The 23,665-nt window shown below is 46.2% G+C and overlaps 1 protein-coding gene across 4 annotated transcripts in view; it reads right to left on the bottom strand.

The window, feature by feature from the left end:
- LOC311150723 (nuclear receptor coactivator 2-like) overlaps positions 1–23,665 on the bottom strand; it is an 80,746-nt gene that overhangs the window by 3,079 nt on the left and 54,002 nt on the right. For 2 of the 4 annotated variants that reach the window (XM_084188240.1, XM_084188241.1), the window contains 16 exons: positions 22,541–22,718; positions 21,909–22,106; positions 20,784–20,885; positions 20,397–20,537; positions 20,072–20,219; positions 17,862–19,164; positions 16,006–16,231; positions 15,458–15,661; positions 15,047–15,229; positions 14,757–14,880; positions 10,989–11,157; positions 9,596–9,865; positions 8,917–8,994; positions 7,872–8,373; positions 6,864–7,047; positions 6,277–6,484 (listed from right to left, as the gene is read on the bottom strand). In XM_084188240.1, coding sequence (XP_084044366.1) covers positions 6,277–6,484; positions 6,864–7,047; positions 7,872–8,373; positions 8,917–8,994; positions 9,596–9,865; positions 10,989–11,157; positions 14,757–14,880; positions 15,047–15,229; positions 15,458–15,661; positions 16,006–16,231; positions 17,862–19,164; positions 20,072–20,219; positions 20,397–20,537; positions 20,784–20,885; positions 21,909–22,106; positions 22,541–22,718 — 4,218 coding nt within the window. The remainder of the gene's footprint in view (positions 1–6,276; positions 6,485–6,863; positions 7,048–7,871; positions 8,374–8,916; positions 8,995–9,595; positions 9,866–10,988; positions 11,158–14,756; positions 14,881–15,046; positions 15,230–15,457; positions 15,662–16,005; positions 16,232–17,861; positions 19,165–20,071; positions 20,220–20,396; positions 20,538–20,783; positions 20,886–21,908; positions 22,107–22,540; positions 22,719–23,665) is intronic. The other 2 variants (XM_084188242.1, XM_084188243.1) reach the window with 2 other exon arrangements.

The raw sequence follows: 23,665 nt of genomic DNA on the forward strand, positions 1-23,665 counted from the left end.
GTTTTTAAATTCCTAAAGTTGGGCAGACAACAACAGAAGATGAAACGTTACTTGATGGAGTTGCTTCACATGTCAATCCCAACTGTTCTAGAATGAGGCTATCGCCTCGTCTCAAGCCATTATCATTCACCTGTGGAAGTTCGAACACATGGAGACTTCTATTTAATGTTCCACTACACCACCACACTAAGGTTGCCTACCAAATGGCACCCTATTCCCTCAATAGTGCTCTACTTTTGATCAGGGCCCATAAATCAAATCACATTTTATTTGTCACATGCGCTGAATACAACAGGTTACAGTGAAATGCTTACTTACAAGCCCTTAACCAACAATGCAGTTTTAAGAAATAATTAAAACTAACAAAACAAAAACACAATATAAAATAATACAAAATAATGGTAACAAATAATTAAAGAGCAGCAGTAAAAACAACATTTACATTTACATTTTAGTCATTTAGCAGACGCTCTTATCCAGAGCGACTTACAGTTAGTGAATACATATATATATTTTTTCATACTGGTCCCCCGTGGGAATCGAACCCACAACCCTGGCGTTGCAAACACCATGCTCTATCAACTGAGCTACATCCCTGCCGGCCATTCCCTCCCCTACCCTGGACAACGCTAGGCCAATTGTGCGCTGCCCATGAGTCTCCCGGTCGCGGCCGGCTGCGACAGAGCCTGGATTCGAACCAGGATCTCTAGTGGCACAGCTAGCACTGCGATGCAGTGCCTTAGACCACTGCGCCACTCAGGAGACTACAACAATAGCGAGGCTATATACAGGGGGTACCGGTAACGAGTCAATGTGTGGGGGTACAGGTTAGTCGAGGTAATTGAGGTAATATGTACATGTAGGTAGAGTTATTAAAGTGACTATGCATAGATAATAAACAGAGTAGCAGCAGCGTAAAAGAGCTGTTTAGAAGCCTCTTGGACCTAGAGAGAACAGTCTATGACTAGGGTGACTGGAGTCTTTGACAATTCTTAGGGCCTTCCTCTGACACTTCCTGGTATAGAGGTCCTGGATAGCAGGAAGCTTGGCCCCAGTGATGTACTTGGCCGTACGCACTACCCTCTGAAGTGCCTTGCGGTCGGAGACCGAGCAGTTGCCATTCCAGTCAGGATGCTCTCGATGGTGCAGCTGTAGAACCTTTTGAGGATCTGAGGACCCATGCCAAATCTTTTCAGTCTCCTTAGGGGGAATAGGTTTTGTCATGCCCTCTTCACAACTGTCTTGGTGCACTTGGACCATGTTAGTTTGTTGGTGATGTGGACACCAAGGAACTTGAAGCTCTCAACCTGCTCCACTACAGCCCGTCGATGAGAATGGGGGCGTGCTCAGTCCTCTTCTTTTTCCTGTAGTCCACATCCCCTTTGTCTTGATCACGTTGAGGGAAAGGTTGTTATCCTGGCACCACACGGCCAGGTCTCTGACCTCCTCCCTATTGGCTGTCTCGTCGTTGATCAGGCCTACCACTGTTGTGTCACCGGCAAACTTGATGGTGTTGGAGTCGTGCCTGGCCATGCAGTCATGAATGAACAGGAAGTACAGGAGGGGACTGGGCGCGCACCCCTGAGGGGCCCCCGTGTTGAGGATCAGTGTGGCGGATGTGTTATTACCTACCCTTACCACCTGGGGGCGGCCCGTCAGGAAGTCCAGGATCCAGTTGCAGAGGGAGGTGTTTAGTCCCAGGGTCCTTAGCTTAGTGATGAGCTTTGAGGGCACTATTGTGTTGAACGCTGAGGTGTAGTCAATGAATAGCATTCTCAAATAGGTGTTCCTTTTGTCCAGGTGTGAAAGGGCAGTGTGGAGCGCAATAGAGATTGCATCATCTGTGGATCTGTTGGGGCGGTATGCAAATTGGAGTGGGTCTAGGATTTGGTTAATGGTGTTGATGTGAGCCATGACTAGCCTTTCAAAGCACTTCATGGCTACAGACGTGAGTGCTACGGATCGGTAGTCATTTAGGCAGGTTACCTTAGTGTTCTTGGGCACAAGGACTATGGTGGTCTGCTTGAAACATGTTGGTATTACAGACTCAGACAGGGAGAGGTTGACAATGTCAGTGAAGACACTTGCCAGTTGGTCAGCGCATGCTCGGAGTACTCGTCCTGGTAATCCGTCTGGCCCTGCGCCCTTGTGAACGTTGACCTGTTTAAAGGTCTTACTCACATCGGCTACGGAGAGCGTGATCACACAGTCGTCCGGAACAGCTGATACTCTCATGCATGTTACAGTGGTCCTCTGTAGCTCAATTGGTTGAGCATGGCGCTTGTAACGTCAGGGTAGTGGGTTTGATCCCCGGGACCACCCATATGTAAAAATTTATGCACACATGACTATAAGTCGCTTTGGATAAAAGCGTCTGCTAAATGGCATATTATTATTATTATATTATTATTATTATTACTACTTGAGTGAGCATAGAAGTGATTCAACTCATCTGGTAGACTCGTGTTACCGGGCAGCTCACGGCTGTGCTTCTCTTTGTAGTCTGCAATAGTTTGCAAGCCCTGCCACATCCGACGAGTGTCTGAGCCGGTGTAGTACGATTCGATCTTAGTCCTTTATTGACGCTTTGCCTGTTTGATGGTTCGTCGGGGGGCATAGCGGGATTTCTTATAAGGTTCCGGGTTAGAGTGCCGTTCCTTGAAAGCGGCAGCTCTACCCTTTAGCTCAGTGCGGATGTTGCCTGTAATCCATGGCTTCTGGTTGGGGTATGTACGTACAGTCACTGTGGGGACGACGTCATCGATGCACTTATTGATGAAGCCAGTGACTGATGATCCTCAATGCCATCGGAAGAATCCTGGAATATATTCCAGTCTGTGCTAGCAAAACAGTCCTGTAGCTTAGCATCTGCTTAATCTGACGACTTTTTTATTGACCGAGTCACTGGTGCTTCCTGCTTTAGTTTTTGCTTGTAAGCAGGAATCACGAGGATAGAATTATGGTCAGATTTGCCAAATGGAGGGCGAGGGAGAGCTTTGTGTGTGGAGTAAAGGTGGTCTAGAGTTTATTTCCCTCTGGTTGCACATTTAACATGCTGGTAGAAATGAGGTAAAACGGATTTAAGTTTTCCTGCATTAAAGTCCCACTAGGAGCACCGCCTCTGGATGAGCGTTTTCCTGTTTGCTTGTGGCCGTATACAGTTCATTGAGTGCGGTCTTAGTGCCCGCATCGGTTTGTGGTGGTATATAGACAGCTACGAAGAATATAGATGAAAACTCTCTTGGTAGATAGTGTGGTCTACAGCTTATCATGAGATACTCTACCTCAGGCGAGCAAAACCTCGAGACTTCCTTAGATATCATGCACCAGCTGTTGTTTACAAATATACATAGACCGCCACCCCTTGTCTTACCAGAGGCTGCTGTTCTATCCTGCTGATACAGTGTATAACCCGCCAGCTGTATGTTATTCATGTCTTCGTTCAGCCACGACTCGGTGAAACATAAGATATTACAGTTTTTAATGTCCCGTTGGTAGGATATACATACTTGTAGTTTGTCCACTTTATTATCAAACGATTGTAAGTTGGCCAAAAGTATTGAAGGCAGATTAGCCACTCGTCGCCGGCTCCTTACCAGGCACCCAGATCTCCTTCCGCAATATCTCATTTTCTTTCTACTGCGAATGACGGGAATGAGGGCCCTGTCGGGTGTCTGAAGCAAATCCCTCTCGTCCGACTCAAATAAAAATTATTCGTCCAGTTCAAGGTGAGTAATCGCTGTTCTGATGTCCAGAAGCTATTTTCGGTCATAAGAGACAGTAGCAGCAACATTATGTACATAATAAGTTACAAACAATGTAAAACAACACACAAACTAGCATGGTTGGTTAAGAGTCCATAAAACGGCAGCCATCCCCTCCGGCGCCACTAAGTCAAAGGCTCTGGTCAAAAGTAGTGTACAATGAAGGGTGTTACAGTATAGTGCCATTTGGGAAAGCAGCCTACTACTATACATAGCAAGCAAACCAGTACTAGCTATTTCACCTTTATTTAACCAGGTAAGCCAGTTGAGAACAAGTTCTCATTTACAACTGCGACCTGGCCAAGATAAAGCAAAGCAGTGCGATAAAAACAACACAGAGTTACATATGGGGTAAAACAAAACATAAAGTGAAAAATACAAAAAAATATATATATACAGTGTGTACGAATGTAGTAAGTAATAGGCCATAGTGCAAAATAATTACAATTAGTATTAACACTGGAATGATAGATGTGCAAGAGATGATGTGCAAATAGAGATACTGGGGTGCAGATGAGCAAAATAAATAACAATATGGGGATGAGGTAGTTGGGTGGGCTAATTTCAGATGGGCTGTGTACAGGTGCAGTGATCGGTAAGGTGCTCTGACAACTGATGCTTAAAGTTAGTGAGGGAGATAAGAGTCTCCAGCAGCGTTCGATTGAAGAGCATGCATTTAATTTTACTTGTGTTTAAGAGCAGTTGGAGGCTACGGAAGGAGTGTTGTATGGCATTGAAGCTCGTTTGGAGGTTTGTTAACACAGTGTCCAATGAAGGGCCAGATGTATACAAAATGGTGTCGTCTGCGTAGAGGTGGATCTGAGAATCACCAGCAGCAAGAGCGACATCATTGATATACACAGAGAAGAGTCAGCCAAAGAATTGAACCCTGTGGCACCCCCATAGAGACTGCCATAGGTCCAGACAACAGGCCCTCCGATTTGACACATTGAACTCTATCTGAGAAGTAGTTGGTGAACCAGGTGAGGCAGTCATTTGAGAAACCAAGGCTATTTAGTCTGCCAATAAGAATGTGGTGGTTGACAGAGTCGAAAGCCTTGGCCAGGTCGATGAAGACGGCTGCACAGTACTGTCTATTATCGATCGCGGTTATAATATCGTTTAGGACCTTGAGCGTGGCTGAGGTGCACCCATGACCAGCTCGGAAACCGGATTGCATAGCGGAGAAGGTACGGTGTGATTCGAAATGGTCGGTTTGTTAACTTGGCTTTCAAAAACGTTCGAAAGGCAGGGCAGGATGGATATAGGTCTGTAACAGTTTGGATCTAGAGTGTCACCCCCTTTGCAGCTTTCCAATCTGGGGAAATCAGACGTTATGAAAGAGGTTGAACAGGCTAGTAATAGGGGTTGCGACAATTTCGGCGGCTAATTTTAGAAAGGGTCCAGATTGGCTAGCCCAGATGATTTGTAGGGGTCCAGATTTTGCAGCTCTTTCAGAACATCAGCTGTCTGAGTTTGTGTGAAGGAGAAGCGGGGGGGGGGCATGGGTAAGTTGCAGCAGAGGGTGCAGAGCTGGTGACCGGAGTAGTGGTAGCCAGGTGGAAAGCAAGGCCAGCCGTAGCAAAATGTTTGTTGAAATTCTCGATTATTGTAGATTTATCGGTGGTGATAGTGTTTCCTAGTCTCAGTGCAGTGGGCAGCTGGGAGGAGGTGCTCCATGGACTTTACAGTGTCCCAAAACTTTTTGGAGTTAGTGCTACAGGATGCAAATTTCTGTTTGAAAAAGCTAGCCTTTGCTTTCCTAACTGCTTGTGTATATTGGGTCCTAACTTCCCTGAAAAGTTGCATATCGCGGGGGCTATTCGATGCTAATGCAGTACGCCACAGGATGTTTTTGTGCTGGTCAAGGGCAGTCAAGTCTGAGGAGAACCAGGGGCTATATCTGTTCTTAGTTCTGAATTTTTTGAATGGGGCATGCTTATTTAAGATTGAGAGGAAAGCACTTTTAAAGAACAACCAGGAATCCTCTACTGACGGAATGAGATTCATATCCATCCAGGATACCTGGGCAAGGTCAATTAGGAAGGACTGCTCGCTAAAGTGTTTTAGGGAGCGTTTGACAGTGATGAGGGGTGGTCGTTTGACCGCGGACCCGTTACGGACGCAGGCAATAAGGCAGTGATCGCTGAGATCCTGGTTGAAGACAGCGGAGGTGTATTTAGAGGGTAAATTAGTCAGGATGATATCTATAAGGGTGCCCATGTTTACGGATTTAGGGTTGTACATGGTAGGTTCCTTGATAATTTGTGTGAGATTGAGGGCATCTAGTTTGGATTGTAGGATGGCCGGGGTGTTAAGCATATCCCAGTTTAGGTCACCAAGCAGTACGAACTCTGAGGATAGATGGGGGGGGGGGGCAATCAATTCACATATGGTGTCCAGGGCACAGCTGGGGGCTAAAGAGAAACTATAGTACACACAGGGGTAGGTGGAACTGGCACTGGACACACTCAGACAGCCCTACACACACACACCCTTTCCCTCCCCTCACCTGCTCAGGGCCCATGGAGGACAGGCTTTCTGTAGGCACAGAGGTCATGGTCATCTGGCCTGCTGACATTTGGTTCATGTTGCTCATGCTTCCGTTGGCGTTTGAGGCCATGGGGACACCGCTCATGTTCGGGTTGGCGTTGCCGTCGTTGTACATTCCACTGTTAGGCTGTTGGGGCACGTACTGCTGAGACTGTTGCGTGAACATACTGAAACGGAACATGGAAACAAAATAAGTACATATTCAGTCACTGATTTTTCCACAGGTTGATGAAAGAATTTGTATAATGAGAGCATACTGGATACATCCTACAGACTGTATAGATTAATGCAAAGTCAAAACATAAGTATATGATCATTGATCATAATAACCATGACAACTAAATAGATGCTAAATGCATAGGTTAGTAGTAGGTTTGCATAATTTCCAGGTTTTCCAGAAATCCTGGATGGTGAATGACAGATTTCCTGCATATTCCCTGATTCAGGAAATCCTCCAACCAGAATTTCTGGAAACCCTTTCTGAAGTTACCGGAATTTTGCAACCTAATCAGTTATCAGAAATCTAGAGCTGCTAGTCAGTCTCACCTGTTTCCTGACATGTTGCCCTGAGGCCAGCCGTTCATCTCAGAGGAGGGCTGGTAGGAGGAGTTGGCCTGGGTCTGCTGCTGCATCATGGGGCTCTGGGTATGGCTCATGCGAGGGGACATGACAGGGCTCTGGGGGGTGGTGGCTCCTATGAAGCCTGCGTCCTGCTGCTGTTGGTTCATACCTGACAGGACCAGCAAGGAGACATATGTTATCAATACTGAGGGGTGGAGAGTACAGCAGAATGTCGACACCCAAACACATTCATTTCATTGTCAAGAAAAGATAGCTTGAGTGCCAGTCCGTTTGTGCCATCATTCCAAGTCTTTGTCACTCATTGTCATGCCATGTTTGACTTGACAATGACAGCAATGAAGCTGGTAAGAGAGCACAAACATACCTGGGACCACGCTAAAGATAAGCTATGCGTTGTAGTTGACTGCTGCAGGTATGTTCATGTAGGAAGCAACAGAAATACAGGAAGAGCCAAAGTAAAGTAAAATACATGCAGTTGGGTTAAAAAAGTTACACAAGCAGAAAATGAATAGTCACATGAATGGATAAGAGGGGGGTGAAACTAGGTCAAAATTCTACAGGTCAGCCACAACCATTTGCTTATGTGAACACCACCAACACAAAGCAATCTAAAACGTGATAATGCTATTAGTAATTCTTATCCTTGCATTGTATGTAATGGATTGTTTTGACTAGCATGACAAGGGAATGATTAGTTAATACTATGGATTGTGAGTCCTCTGATTTCTTCAGGTTGATAGAATTTGGAGATGACATGAGGCATACTATTTCATTAGCAGATGTTCAGCTAAACTGCGACAAAATGGAGAACGTATGAGAAACAAACACCACCACACAGTCATGCGGCCACCAAATAATGATTATCAGTTGAAATTCAACCTAAGCTGTGATAGGAAGCCAGTAGCACACTGTTCCATGGTGTCTGAGACAGAAGCACACACAGCGAGGTGACCGGGCAGTATTAGAGTATACCTGAGCTGGGAAACTGGAAGGCACTGTGCTGCTGCATTTGTGGACTCACTGCGGCTCCAAACTGTCCGCCTACGTTTCCCATCATCCCTTGCTGGTTAGCCAGACTCATCTGGGAGGAGCCATGCGGGATCGGGGAGGAGTGGAGAGGGGAGAGGAGCTGCTGAGCCCCCGGGAGACCAGGGGACAGCGGGGAGAAGGGGCTGGTGGAGGGCGGTGGGGAAGAGAGCCCAGTACCGTAGCTGGCCGGGTAGGGGAACTGCTGGGGGTTTGCCTGGGGGATCCGAGGGTTGGTGCCCATGGAGGCAGGCATGGAGCTGGGGGGCATGCCGGGGGACTGCGAGGGCCCAACTGCCCCAGCCACTGTAGCCATGTTGGGGGGGATGGTGAGGCCCTGGGCCCGCATCAGCATGGCTCTCTGGTGGACGTGCTGTTGGCGCTGCCGCAGGTGGTTACTCAGGTACTCCCTCTGTCTCTGGGCCAACATCTGAGCATTAAGGGTTCCCTGGAAGGACAGACGGACAAAAATACATTTCGATTTTAGACATTTAGTGTGCGTCCCAAATGGCACCCTTTTTCCTGTATAGTGCACTATGGGCCCTGGTCAAAAGAAGTAGACTATATAGGGCCGATTTTTGTCAGAGCGGATGGTCAGGGGGCTGGAACATAATTATAAATCATTTCTAAACTGCAAATTGACCACAACTAAGCCCAAAAAGAGTGTATTTGAAAATAACAATCCTTTCATACCTTGATTACATTGAGACACAATCACGTCTTTTTTTTTTTTTTTGGGGAATACTTGGGAACAGATTTCCTAAATTAAACAAATTTGTTGCTGAATTCCTGGAGATTTTCCCCCCCAAAACTCTAGAGGGCCAAAACTGCCTGTTGCCGACCCCTGATATAGGGAATAGGGTTCTGTCAAAAGTAGTGCACTATATAGGGAATAGGCTTCCATTTGAGATGCAAGCTTAGAAATCACACACACACGGAGCTGTTGTGTTACAATAAAGATCTGCTACAGTATTTGAAGGGTCTGACTAACCTGGTTGGGTACACTGGGTCTGAGAGGTAGGTTCATGTTGGACACGCCCATCTGATTCATCATTGGCTGACGATTTTGCTGAGGAAATAAGAAAATTACTTTTAAAAATATTTTTACCAATTAAATATGTTAATTACATAGACCTTCACATTCTATTAGGCCCATTACTCGGTGAAGTCCAAAAATATTAAGATACTGCACAACATTCAGTCATTGTTATGAATTTTCGTATCAAATCTCCAGCAGGTGGCAGTAGAACCCTCAGTGAGTAGACTATAAGCTCTTATTTTCAGATGTCCAGTTCAGTTTGCAATGTTCTTAAATGTCAAGTTCCTTTATGATTTTGACGAGGGAGGGGCAAGGTTGTGCAATTATCGATGTCAACATTGCAAAGTATTTTTTCCAAACGCAACACTATTTCAAGCTTTAGCGTATCAATTGTCCTTTTCAGGTCAGGACATTCCTACATGCCCTATGATTTACAGTGAGGGCTCTAGGGGTGGTGTGTGTGATTTTTAAAGGGAAAAGTTAGTATATTGGGCAAAGTATTTATTATTTAGAACATCATTTTTTTTTTAATTTCAAGCTTTTAAAATGTTTCTTTGCAGATTAAGACATTAATTAGAACAGGGCCAATATAATTTCCAGTGAAGGCTCCACGGGTGGTGTGTCGCCCTACCAGCTGTGCCTGTAGTCGGTGCTGCAGCTGCAGCCTCAGGTTGTTGGGCTGGGCGGGCACCGGGCCTCCTGGTCGGGCAGGGAGTCGGAGCATGGGGTAGCCCATCCGCTGGCCCATCAGACCGGGCATACCGTGGAAGCCAGGGTCCTGCTGGCCCATGTAGTTGCCCTGCGCCATGCTGCCAGCCTGGGGGTAGTGCTGGCTGTACATGGGTGGCTTCATCATGGGCGACTCCTGACTGGGATACTGCTCCTGCTCCACTGGCTGGCCCTACAAAGATAGACAGATCAAACAGGGTAAGAAATTGAGTAACATAGCAGGTCATTTGCAAATGACACAATAGGTCAGTGTTGTTTGTTTTTCCGTTAATAAGTAATGGCTTGCTAACAAAACTAGCCAGCTAAATTCATTTTAGATTTTGTAGTTTCTACACCAACTTGCATAATATCTCAATCCATTTACAAATGACAACGGAACCCACAGCAACATACACATTCCCTATAGACCTTAGGGAAACAAGTAACTATTTGTCGATGTGCCCTTGAGCAAGGCACTTAACCCTAATTGCTCCAGAGTCGCCGTTGATAATGGCAGACACTGGCTGTGACCCCTCTCTCTGAGGGTGTCGCCGGGAGAGTTGAGATATGCAAAAAACACATTTCAAATTCACACATGCGTATTAATATACACTTGTGAAATTGGACAAATATAAGCGCCCACCAAATTATTATTATTAGTAACTACTGTACAGAAGTCACTGAATTACAGTACAGTACTGAACTACAGTAAGGCCTCTAAAGGGAAAATGTACCTGAGCCCAGCTGCCTGCCTGCTATAGGCTTGTTGGCCAGGGCCATAGAGTTGGATAGAGGGCACAATTGGGCCAAAGCCTGTTTTAGCATGGACAGTGCAATTAAAGGGGCAATGCACAATTGAAACAATAACAAAGCATCTCACCTCCACTGTTTCGGTAAAAAGCTGAGGGATGGGTCTGGAGAAACATAAACACTCTCAAATTCATAGAGCTATGGATGCACGGACTGACCATCCATGATATCAAAATCATTGTTTTAACCATGTTTTGAGGGTATACAGTGTTTGTTTACATTAACTTTGTTTACAAACATTGGGTTAAAACAAGCTTATATATTTCAGGTTTTGTTGAGGTATGAAAGTTTAACTAAGCTCATTAGGCATTTATAAATTATATTTTCTTCACGAATCAATGGGTACATATCATTAATTTATAAGTCCAAAGATGTATATAGCAACTGCAGATTGCCCCATTAATAAGGGATATCCCCATTTTGAAGTGGCAATTGAAAAGATAGGAGATGAGCTCTCTAGTACATCTTTGTGGCCTGGGCAGATTAGAGCGGCTAATAGAGATTACCTGACTAACCAGAGTGGGGATTCCCAGGGCGCGGTCAATCTCCTCCAGGCCGTCAAAGTCTTTCAGCACTGAGTAGAGCTGGCTAAGCAGGGCGTCCCCGTCCGAGGGCCCCTCCCCAGGCCGCGATGGGGGACACAGCGCCTCCTCCTGGGGGTTAACATACGCCTGTCTGTGGGGAGCACAACATTTCATTACATTTAGTTCATTCAGCAGATGCTCTGATCCAGACTAAGTTTTGTAGGAAAAAACAAGCACATATCACAGTTATCGCAAGTAGACCCTTTTTCGAAGTGTGGGTGTTAAGTGCAAGAACACGACATGCCACAACACAAGGTCGGAGGTTAGACAGGTGAGGGCCGTGTGGCCAGAGAGGTCACCACGGTGAGAATCATCTGCTTCTCATCAGACAGACACCATCATGTGCATACCATACAACTGTCACACTCAACAGCCACTGACTGTGCAGTCAGTACACAAGCATACAGTAACCTGTTCCGACTTGTCTGGGTTCTCTCATTATCTGGTGAGTGAACAACCAGAGTAGGTTCAGAATGTCACAGTTCGTTGCATCCAAAATGGCACCTTATTCCCTATATAGTGCACTATTTTCAAAAGAGTGTGTCAGACAGTAGAGAAGTGTGAGGTGTGTTGTACTGTCACAGAGAAGAGGTCTGCACTAGGGTTGAATGGCGGGAACCCGGTTGCTGAGATTTACCGCCTAAAACCACTCCCTTTTCCCGGGTTAATAACTGCGAGAAACCAGTAAATTATTTATATGAACAGCATGACGTAAAATGGAATGTAACTGTTCAATTATATGTGATGTCTAAATCTAGCTTCTCTATGGCCTTCTCTTTGCGTGATGAATCATCAACTCTCAGGATGGGGACAGACAGACCATCTCAGTATGGAGCGCAGTTCACAATGCATGTAGCCCTATCATCTCATCATGGTAACTTTTTTTCCCCTTGTGACAGGTAGGCCTGCATTTGCTGCAGCATAGCCTATGCTACAGTAATATAAAGACCGAAAGCGTGTCTTTACACATCTCCACCTGGCTTCCGGGGGGTCACCTTCATTTTTCATTGTAAAGATAGGCAAGCACTCTGTCGTTCTCTCCAATGCAATTCAAATTGCATCCAAAATACAGTACCAGTCAAAAGTTTGGACACACCTACTCATTCAAGGGTTTTTCTTAATTTTTTACCATTTTCTACATTGTAGAATAATAGTGAAGACATCTAAACTATGAAATAACACATATGGAATCATGTAGTAACCAAAAATGGTTAAATCAAAATATATTTTATATTTGAGATACTTCAAAGTAGCCACCCTTTGCTTTGATAACAGCTTTGCACACTCTTGGCATTCTCTCAACCAGCGTCATGAGGTAGTCACCTGGAATGCATTTCAATTAACAGGTGTGCCTTGTTAAAAGTTGATTTGTGGAATTTCTTTCCGTTTGAGCCAAACAGTTGTGTTGTGACAAGGTAGGGGTGGTATACAGAAGATAGCCCTATTTGGTGAAAGACCAAGTCCATATTATAGCAAGAACAGCTCAAATAAGCAAAGAGATACGACAGTCCATCATTACTTTAAGACATGAAGGTCAGTCAATACGGAACATTTCAAGAACTTTGAAAGTTTCTTCAAGTGCAGTCTCAAAAACCATCAAGCGCTATGATGAAACTGGCTCTCATGAGGACCGCCACAGGAAAGGAAGACCCAGAGTTACCGCTGCTGCAGAGGATAAGTTAATTAGCGTTAACTGCACCTCAGATTGCAGCCCAAATAAATGCTTCAGAGTTCAAGTAACAGACACATCTCAACATCAACTGTTCAGAAGAGACTGCGTGAATAAGGCCTTCATGGTCAAATTGCTGCAAAGAAACCCCTACTAAAGGACACCAATAATAAGAAGAGACTTGCTTGGGCCAAGAAACACGCGCAATGGACATTAGACCGGTGGAAATCTGTCCTTTGGTCTGATGAGTCCAGATTTGAGATTTTTGGTTCCAACTGCCGTGTCTTTGTGAGACGCTGAGTAGGTGAACGGATGATCTCCGCATGTGTGGTTCACACCGTGAAGCATGGAGGAGGTGGTGTGATGGTGTGGGGGTGCTTTGCTGGTGACACTGTGTGATTTATTTAGAATTCAAGGCATACTTAACCAGCATGGCTACCACGGCATTCTGCAGCGATACGCCATCCCATCTGGTTTGCGCTTAGTGGGACTATCATTTGTTTTTCAATAGGACAATGACCCAAAACACACCTCCAAGGGCTATTTGACCAAGGAAAGTAATGGAGTGTTGCATCAGATGACCTGGCCTCCACAATCACCCGACCACAACCCAATTGAGATGGTTTGGGATGAGTTGGACCGCAGAGTGAAGGAAAAGCAGCCAACAAGTGCTCAGCATATGTGGGAACTCCTTCAAGACTATTGGAAAAGCATTCCTCATGAAGCTGGTTGAGAGAATGCCAAAAGTGTGCAAAGCTGTCATCAAGGCAAAGGGTGGCTACTTTGAAGAATCTAAACAAATTACTGGGTTATTACATGATTCTATGTGTGATTTCATAGTTTGGATGTCTTCACTATTATTCTACAATGTAGAAAATTGTTTTAAAAAATATTTTGACTGGTACTATAGATCATCCTGTTCAAGATTGATAGGCCTATATATAGATGTCCTAGCTTATTTATTTTAGGTAATACATTGAATGCAGTACTAGCCTTATATTTACCTAATGAATGATGGGTTATGCATAATAAGCTTCTTTGTCTCTTGCGCAAATACGCATGCACCTGTGCGCCGCTGGCCTGCCCTCCTTAGCTCTTGGAGTCCCATTCAGGAAAAGCTAGACTAGAATAGCTTGCTGGACATTTTGTTGTTGCATTTCTTATACCAATTGACTATTCGAAGAGGGACGCAAGCACTTGTTTGCCGAATGTTAAATACAGCAGCCAATAGAACTGCTGTTTGAAACTAGTTTGAAAGAAGCAAGAACGCGCGATGGCGGTAGGTTATAGCAGTTTTTTTTATTCAGACCCATAACCATTCAATCTTCATGAAGAGAAGTGAAAGCCTTTTGCATCTAATTCAAGTCCTACATTATTCAAGCATGTCATGTGGCACATACAGTACAGTATTGACTGACTCGGTACCGGTACCCCCTCGCTACTGTTATTTTACTGCTGCTCTTTAATTCTTTTTAACTTCTCTTTTTTACTTAACACTTATTTTTCTTAAAACTTTATTGTTGGTTAAGGGCTTGTAAGTAAGCATTTCACTGTAAGGTCTACACCTGTTGTATTCGGCGCATGTGACAAATACACTTTTATTTTATTTGAGTAATACAGTTCACACTCAACAAGATTAGCCTACTGAAGCTAGTTTAATTGATTTACCCAAGAGAGCATATAGCTAGCTACGTCTATGGGCTTTTATGTTTTTCTGTCGTGTGTAATGTCATATATGTATTGAATAACGGCTGGGCTTGGGCTCATTAAATGTCTTTAATGTAGGGCTCAAAAAATGTATTTAATGCATGGCTCATCAGGCTCAGATAGCATCAGGTTGAATTTGAGATCAAAGCTCTAATGAAATCCAGACATAGGCCTATTTATATGCTTTTGAATGACACTTCCGGTTTTGGTGGTGGGTTACCGAGAGAAAAGTGATTTATTATTCTCGGGATGGAACATTTGTAAAATACCTGGAATATATTCAACACTAGTCTGCACTGTGTGTAGCTAGTTACCTGTTCTGGTTCCCATAAAGTCCATGGTCTACAGACATCATGCGGTCAGGCCACGGGGCAGTCTGATTGGGCGGTGCCTGCTGCCCTGGGTAGTGAGGACCAGCCATCTCCATCTCTGATTGCACTGTTCAACAGACATTTTGAAAAGATTCAGAATAAGTTCAATTATAGCCTTCATAGGGCTCTAGATGGATACAGAGGCAAGGTGTGTGTGTGTGTATGTGTGTTAGGCGAAACGGGGGTAAGGTGTGCGTGTGTGGAGAAACATGGGCGGCAGCAGCAGCACTCACCGTTTCCCATCATCTGCATGGCGACCATCTGTCTGGGTCCAGGCTGCTGGTTGCTGGGCCTCATGGGGACTCCAGCGGAGACGTTGGGCACCATGCGACCATCAGGCCCCATTCTCTGCTGCAGAGCCTGGCCAATTGGCCCCTGAGGACCCCAACCCTGCTGCATGCCAGCCCGGGGCATGCCTAGGACAGGGAGACAGAAGAGGACAGACTAAGCTGAGCAAGGATCACTTCTAAACACTGGAACTGGACCCTATGGGCTCTGGTCAAAAGTAGTGCACTATAGAGGGAATAGGGTGCTATTTGGGACTGATCCTATATCCAATAATAACATGAAGTGGCATAGAAGAACACACAAAACATTTAGCTGGTAATACATAGCTTAACGACTTTTTAAACAAGACGACTTGCCTGCGTTGCCCATGTTAGCCTGGTTCTGCAGCATCCCGTGGTTTCCCATCATGGCTTGCTGCTGCATGACAGAGTAGGGGCTGCTGTTCCTGTGAGGAGGGAAGGGCCGGGGAGAACCATTGGCAGACATGTTGGACTGATCCAGGGACATACTGCGGACAGGGGGCCCTCGTCCTGGCTGGCCCATCCTGGGACCATTGAAGTCTGGGAGCACAAGACAGAAAAAGTTACACAATCATCTCACTAAACTATACTGGCTTGACCAAACCTTTTTTCCCATATCAAAAGTAGGACAAAGTAGGTAGAAGTTGCCCCTAACTAACCGCCGACACAGGGTCATATATTCTTTATGATAGATTTGGGGAGGGTAAGCTGATCTCAGATCTTTGGTTAAGGGCTACTGCTATCTCGAGCTACTGGGGTTACTTCCCAAATGGCACCCTATTCTCTATACAGTGAGTGCACTACTTGACCAGGGCCCATAGGGAATAAGGTGCCATTTGGGATGTAACCTGGGACAGATAAGAGCAGAGGTGTGGTTAACTCACGTCCTGGGCCCATGCCTGGAAAGGCCTTCTGCTGGGTGTTGGTGCCCGTGGGACTGCTGTTGTTCTCGGTCATCTGCAGGATGTCGTTGATAATGGACTGCTTGTCTACGTTGGCGGGCAGAGACACGGGTCTGGACTGCTGCTGCTGGTGGTGGTGCTGGCCTGAAAAGAGCTGCCGCTGCTGGCTACACTGCAGATCATCCAAGATGTCTTCCAGCTCACTAGACTGCATATCCATGCACACAGACAAAGACGCAGATATAGACATACAAGTTATATATACACACATTAGAATAGCCTCCGGGAGCAGACATGAGTATGATAGTTGTATGCGGGAGGCCGTGTCCATGAGCATTTTGAAAACTCTGATCACTATGTACATACATAATATATAGATATTACAGAACATAAATGGTGTATATTTTCTAGCACAGGAAAACAGTCTGAACACTCCACATTAAAATATGTTTACATTTTTTCCAGATCCCTTTCTAATCAAGAAAACCAGTGCATAAAAAGCCTAAGCTACTTACTGTACGCATCACTGAGAATGAGCTTTTTCAGTGAAGGGAATGAGGCCTATAGATGGGAATGGAATCTTTCCTGCGCAGGCCCTTTCAAACAGGCAGGCCGATGGATAGAGGGGAGGATATAAATAGCCGGCTGCACTAATGAGGTCATGTATGATGTAAGGCCACTCCGCTCCACTCTGCATAGGGAGTTGGCTATTGGCAAACACAGACAGTAATGCCTCCCTATAGGCCAGTGTTTCCCAACCCTGGTCCTCCAGTACACCCAACAGTACACATTGTTGTTGTAGCCCTTGACAAACACCTCATTCAGCTCATTGAGGGCTTGATGATTAGTTGAATCAGGTGTGCTTGTCCAGGGCTACAATAAAAATGTCTACTGTTGGGGGTACTGGTGGACAAGGGTTGGGAAAAACTGCTATAGGCTATAGGGACCCCAGATTGCATTTGTGAAAATGACCCCCAGAAAATCATATTGGTCTTATGCACAATATTCTCCTCTGAACTGAATGTCTATAGTTCCTGTAGGGGAGATGTGTAGCCTAACGGCTTCCATCTAATTAAAGGTTGTAGTTCTTACTTCCTCTTCCCACAGTGTGTCTGCTAGCTACCTCTCCATCTATCTCTTACCCCCTGAACACACAGACTTACTACAACCTTGTCATCCTCCTCACACACAAACACACACTCTACAGAAAGCACAGAGAGCTGGCAGTATAAACACTGGCTGCTAAGCTGTCTGCAGTCACCTAGGCCTTCCAGCTGCTGTTTAGACCAGGACGAGCACGGAGGAGCTACAGGAGCAGGCCACCAACGTGTGCCAACCAGCCAGCACTAAACACTACGGGACTCTCTCCTCCCTCCACTACCCCTGGCAATATGTTGTATTTCAGAGCCCCCACTGTCTGCCAGAGACTATTCAAGACAGACACCGGGCCAGCCTGCCTGCCTCACTCACTAGCCAGCTAGTTTTCAGGACCTGTCCTTGGATTTCACAAGGAGATCAACTTGGCTTTGGCAATGGCTAAGAGGTCTCAACAATAATCAACAAATCCTCACAGCATATTAAATGCCTGGCAGGGCAACAGATTCCCTAGTTAGCCTCTCACTAGGTATTATGTAATAAAGCACAAGAATCCAGGACAACCCCCAGGAGGCTGCATTGTATGGCTAGGCCTATTTCACAGACTAATCAGTGGTTGCGTCTTAAATGGCACCCATTTCCTATATAGTGCACTGCTTTTGACCAGGGCCCATAGAGGGAATAGGGTGTCATTTGGGACGTAGTCAGTGTATCATGACCATACACATTGCTGCTGTTCTGACCTGATCTGCCATGTTGTATCCCGGGTCATGCTTCTCCGTCTTCACGTTGGCCAGCTTCATCTCTGTTCCTGGCTCCATCTTGATGCCTTTCTCCTGCATGGTGTTGTCGTCTTTGTCCAGCAGGTAGCGCAGCAGCGCATTGTCCTTCTTCTTGGGGCTAACGGGCTCCTGCTTGGTGGCCATCTCAGCCACGCTGGTGGCCATGCTGTCTGGTACTCCCTGGTCCTGACTCAGGTCCTTCCCCGTGGCCTCTGCCGTCAGCTTGGCCAGCTCCACCGGGGATGTGCTGTTCTGGAGGAGTCTGTGGAGGATCTTGTGTTTCTCCTTCAGCGAGGAGGAGTGGTTGTTGTGGCCACCTGGCCCCGTCCCAGGGTCCTTACAGTTGGGGTCCCCTCCCCCAGGGGCCCCGTGGGGCGAGCAGGGCTCCATGTGCTCCGACTTGTTGGTGAGCAGCTGCAGGAGCTTGGTGTGGCCCTTGCTGTTGAGGAGCCTGTTCTGGGCCTCAATCAGCTCTCCTCCCGGCCCTCCTCCTCCGAAGGGCTCGGGGGTGCCATCTTTCGACTCCCTCTGCTCCCCATCCTCCCTGTCTGGCTGGGACTGCTCTCCGTACGCTCCAAACATCTCCATCTCTCGCTCAGACGTGCTGCTGCGGTTGGCCAGCTGTCTGGAGATGGGGTTGTTACTGCTGCTGGCTCCACCACTACCAGGGGGACTCTGCATCTGCAGCAGATTGCTTGGCTTCCTGTCAGGTGACCCTGAGGACTGCCCCTGGGAGACCCTGTGGCATTCGCTGAGGGCCTGAAGTGCGTTGAGGGAGCTGTTACCAGTGTAGCCACCGTGGCTGTTCCCTACCCCTGGCGGAGAGTGAAGGCTGCCCGTCGGGGAGAAGGGTCCTGGGGGAGGAACCCGGGGGCTACCCGCCACACTGGGGCTCTGGCGGTGGCGTGGAGACAGCATGGTACCACCGCCACCCTGACCCCCCTGAGAGGTCACACTGGGGCTGCCCTGCGACGGGCTGTTCATCCCCATCTTGAGTGCATAGTTGCTGCAACCCTGAGGAGTGGGGGTTCGGTTCATAGTCCCATGGCATCCGTAACGTCCACCCTGCAGGGCGGCCATGTTGGTATTGCTGCTGACCATTGTGTCCTGGCCCTGGACCCCTAGCCCAGGGGACAGCCCAACCACACTGGGAGGGGGCAGCGAGGACATGGTGTTCATTGGCTGCTTCCCCATCCCCTGTCCTTGTCCTTGTCCTTGTCCCTGGCCAGACATGTCCGGGTTCATCCCACAGATTGTCTGCTCCCTGGAAGAGGGCCACACACAGACACACAGCTTTAGGGCGTAACAAAAATATAGGCTGTCTCAAATGGCACCGTATTCCCTTTATAGTGCACTACTTTTGACCAGAGCCATGGTCAAAGGTAGTGCACTATAAAGGGAATAGGGTGACATTTGGGATGCAGCCGTACTAAAGGAAGCTGCTTTACGTCATTCCGGCTGAACTAGAGTAGCATAAAAAATGGCATTCAGCAATGGAATGACAATCGTAGTCAACTTTTTCCATTCAGACAGTACTTCTTCTATGATGGCTACTGATGATAAAAGATCATGTTGGCGATGACTAAAGTTCAGTCCTATGAGACACGGTCTGTGTACTCAACAGAGCAAACTCAAACACCAGTCGGGTCTCCACACGACAGTTCTAATGCGGCACACACCGAACAAGCTTTAGCAGCTCCAGGCACAGTTCGAAACACAAAGGCGTCATTGTGCACGGCACTGAAGCTACATTATGAGTTAGAGAATTCACCAAGAAAAAGCAAAGTTTGCAGTTGATCCACTCATTCTCAACAACAGTCCTGTCATTGTTTCCTTTTCTTGTCGAGCTCTGCCCCGGGGACACCAGTTAAACGGGTGAAACACTGGGGTAGCCTCCGAAATGGCACCCTATTCCCTTTAACGTGCACTACTTTGTAGTGCATTCCATAGGGCTCTCGCCAAAAGTAGCCCCTATACAGGGAATAGGGAGCCATTTGGGGCACATCATATTACCTATGGTAAGGGATGAACTGAGCCTCCGTGGTGTGGCTGCACCTATAGAATTAGAATCAGTAGAACAGGCCAGGATCCATGTCTACGACTGCTGCGGTCCAAACAGTGGCTCTGATTGGGGGTTGAACTAGAGAGAGGAGGGGGTCAGGGGGATGTACCTCTGGAGGATGTGGAGGGACATGTAGAGCTGTGGTTCATTGGTGGCAGGGGAGCGCACTAGCTTGCTCTTGGTCTGGGCCGACACAATGGTACCGTCAGACAGGGAGAAGCGATACAGAGGGCTGAATGCATGGCCCTGTCTCAGGACTGGAGAGAGAAAGAATACGAGATATGAAAGAGACAGATTTACTGACACATGCTTTCAATTTTGGAGGACTCCATCGCCAACAAAGGCCTGCAGATCCAGTGAAACATTACAACACAGAATATAATTTATAGAACATAGAATATACAATAATATTATATGATTTCTATGCATTGTACCTTCTTGCTGATGCTTTTTTGCAAAGGACATCTCCCCGTCGTTCTGCAGGTGGAACCTCTGGATGCACCTCCTAACCAGGTCCTCCCAGCCTGGCTTCATGGAGGCTCTCAACAGACTGGTGTCCAGTGATGTGATCTTACCTACGATTATAATGCTAACAGTTAGTTTCCCTAGCTTCAGTCAATCAAACAACTTTATTTTATAAAACTCTTTTTACATCAGCAGTTGTCACAAAGTGCTTTGCAGTTACCCGGCCTAAACGCCAAACAGCAAGCAATGTACATTTCAAACATTCAACATTGAATGTGAATGATGAACCAACCCACATCAGGGGTGATGAGAGTAATAAATATGAATACTGTAGTAGTCCTAGAACTGTACCATACCTTGGAGATCCTGCCTGGTGGTAAAGCTCTCATATGTCGGGAGCATGGGCCTCTCTTTGATTGGAACCCTTCGTGCCACACAGATCAGACAAGACTGGAAATCTAGACGAGGAGGAGAAAAAACACAAATAAATTTTCAAAGCTTTACATAGAAGGAGCTCAAGTTCATCGACATGACCTCGTCTTGGCTGGAGGTGGTGGGTGAAACAACGTGTCGATGTTCAGTTCACACCCTGCCTCAACTTTCCTAGCTACCGTCCCTCACTCTCCCCATCAACAGGTTTTCATTAGTGACGCGTCTCCATTGAATTTGCAGCTCTGGTGTGGTTTCAATGTCAAGAGAAAATTGTGGCTGAATAACTGGGAAGTGGCGGCGTATGGATGGCGGTACTAAAATTAGACATTAGAAACATATTTCCCTGGGAGCTCTGGGGGAAAGGAGGAAGTGGCAGCTACTAATTAGACGTCCCAGGGTCCTCTCTGAGGATGTGTCTGACGGATGACAGGAATCTTAAAATGAGGACAGGACACTGGAGAGATGGAGATGAACCGAGGAGAGAAGACATCTGACCACACAGAACTACAAGGTCATATTTACTAGGAACGAACGGAAACAAACAGGACGAATAGGGAAGGGACTACATGAATAGCCAATAAGGAACGCTTGTTTTTGTTTTTCGTTAAAAAACGTTTTGCACTAATGAATGCGACCCAGGTCTGTGATTTCTGTCCAAGCCTAAGCCCAGATGCGCTTTGGAAATACCTCCAATATTGGTAAACCTTACATTCCTAAAAGAATGAGTTTAAAAGTGAAATTCTATTGAAGTGCACATGTAACATCTGTGACAGAAACATTAATGTTCCATGTTGGAAGATTTTGTGAAATTAACTAAGAGAGAGGACCTCATTCCAAGAGTTCAACATTAACCCCCTATTGGAAGACAGAAGAGACAATAACCGATCATCATGGTACTTTATGATGATGGGAAACAACCTTTTATATGTTATTTTATTCACCTCTTTTATTGCCTTCTGTTTGTTTTGCATCTCCTTCATTTCATTGTTTTACTGTAAAGTGAGTTTTCAAATAAAGTTTGATTTGATGGTAAACAAACATTCATGTACCTTCTCCCTCCTCTTTGATGGACTTTGGCTCGGACACGGCGAAACACTGCATGGTCTCGTATTTCTGCTGCACCTCCTGGTCCTTGGGCTCCTGCTCACCCCTCTCCTCGGGCCCGTGGGGGTTGACCAACATGCGGCAGTTAAACGTGTGGCTATTCCTGTTGGGGTTCTCACTGGACCGCGGTGCCCTGCTGTTCACTGGGGGGCACACACAGGCGGTCAAAGGTCAAAACGATCAACTTACTGTCCCCATTGGCACTCAAATCACCATTACAAAGCACTTTTCTATCCAGTCCTTGTTGAGTCCCCGCCAGTTCAGATTGACTAATTCACTGCTGATTGAAAATCTCCTTAAAAGGGATAGTTCACCCAAATGACATATTGGGTTCCTTACCCTGTAAGCAGTCTATGGACAAGATATGACGGCAATCCATGCTTTGGAAAATGCTAATACAGGCCCTAAAACGGGAGCATTTGAAACAGTGGCCAGGTAGAACTATCCCTTTAACACTTTGCTACCAATGTTCCCTTCCACTGACAACCTTTCTCTCTATGTGGATGGTTGTGAAATCACATTAAACAGTGATGGAGTGATAGAGGAGTGAGAGAAGGGGAGGTGTAGTGTAACTCACCCAGGCTCTTGGGCAGCAGGTTCTTGATGAACTCAGCGTGGTCTCCTACGTGCAGGATGCTGTAGACGCTGGTGTTCATCAGCTCCTCCTGGTTATACAGCAGGTACTGGGTCACGTTCTCTGACACAAACACAATGTTCCCCTCCATGTTCACCACAAAGAAGAACCCGTCTAGGGCCTGGGGAGGAACACAACAGGAGTACAGGAAGACTGTTATTAGAAGAAAAATAAATACTTTATTGACGGAAATGTGTCTTTTGCTTTTACCCAACCCCTCCGATATACACACACCTACACACAAACAACATTAGGTTGGAGAGGGAGTAAAGGAAGAGGGTTATTAGTGAGTTATTGACAAAAACGTCAGACAGTATACAAAACGGGTCGTTATCTATTGCGTCACAAATTGTACTCTATTCCCTATATAGTGCACTGCTATTGAGCCCTATGAGACCTATGGGAGCCTTATGGGCCCTGGACAATAGTGCACTAAATAGGGAATAGGGTGCCACTTTGGATGCAACCATGGTCTTGATCCAGGACGTGGGTTCCAATTGGCCAAGAGGAGAGTCAAGCGTTATTACTGAGTCATTAACCAAAAAGTTATCTTACAGAGTCATTACAGTGAGGATAGAAAATGACAAAATGGTGAGCCATCATGGTCCATCTATGGAAGCAAACAAACCATTTACAACTATGACAAACCCCTTATTTCTACTATACAGCCATTACAAAGAAAAGGGCATAAGACGTTAAGTGCCACACAAAGAGTCAATTATGGCAGCACAACGCTAACACACCAAGTCAGATTCAGAGCTCCGAGATCAAAACTTAAGTAGAAAATAGTTGTACGTAAAATGAGGGAAAACATTGGGCTCGCTAACAACATGTGACAAGAGGGTTTTGTTCCAAATGGTACCCTATTCCCTTTTCAGTGCACTACTTTTGACCAGTGCCCATAGGGACTCTGCTCAAAAGTAGTGCACGATATAGGGAATAGGGTACCATTTGGGATGCAGCCTGGGTCTTATCGTTAAAACATGACGGTGCTCTGTAGCAATAAGAGACGGTTGGAATATAACCATGCATTACTGCACAGCGAACCGACTCAACCGAGAGCATTGC

This window comes from Coregonus lavaretus (assembly GCF_964263955.1).
Source record: "Coregonus lavaretus genome assembly, chromosome: 23".
NCBI classification, from domain to species: Eukaryota; Metazoa; Chordata; class Actinopteri; order Salmoniformes; family Salmonidae; genus Coregonus; species Coregonus lavaretus.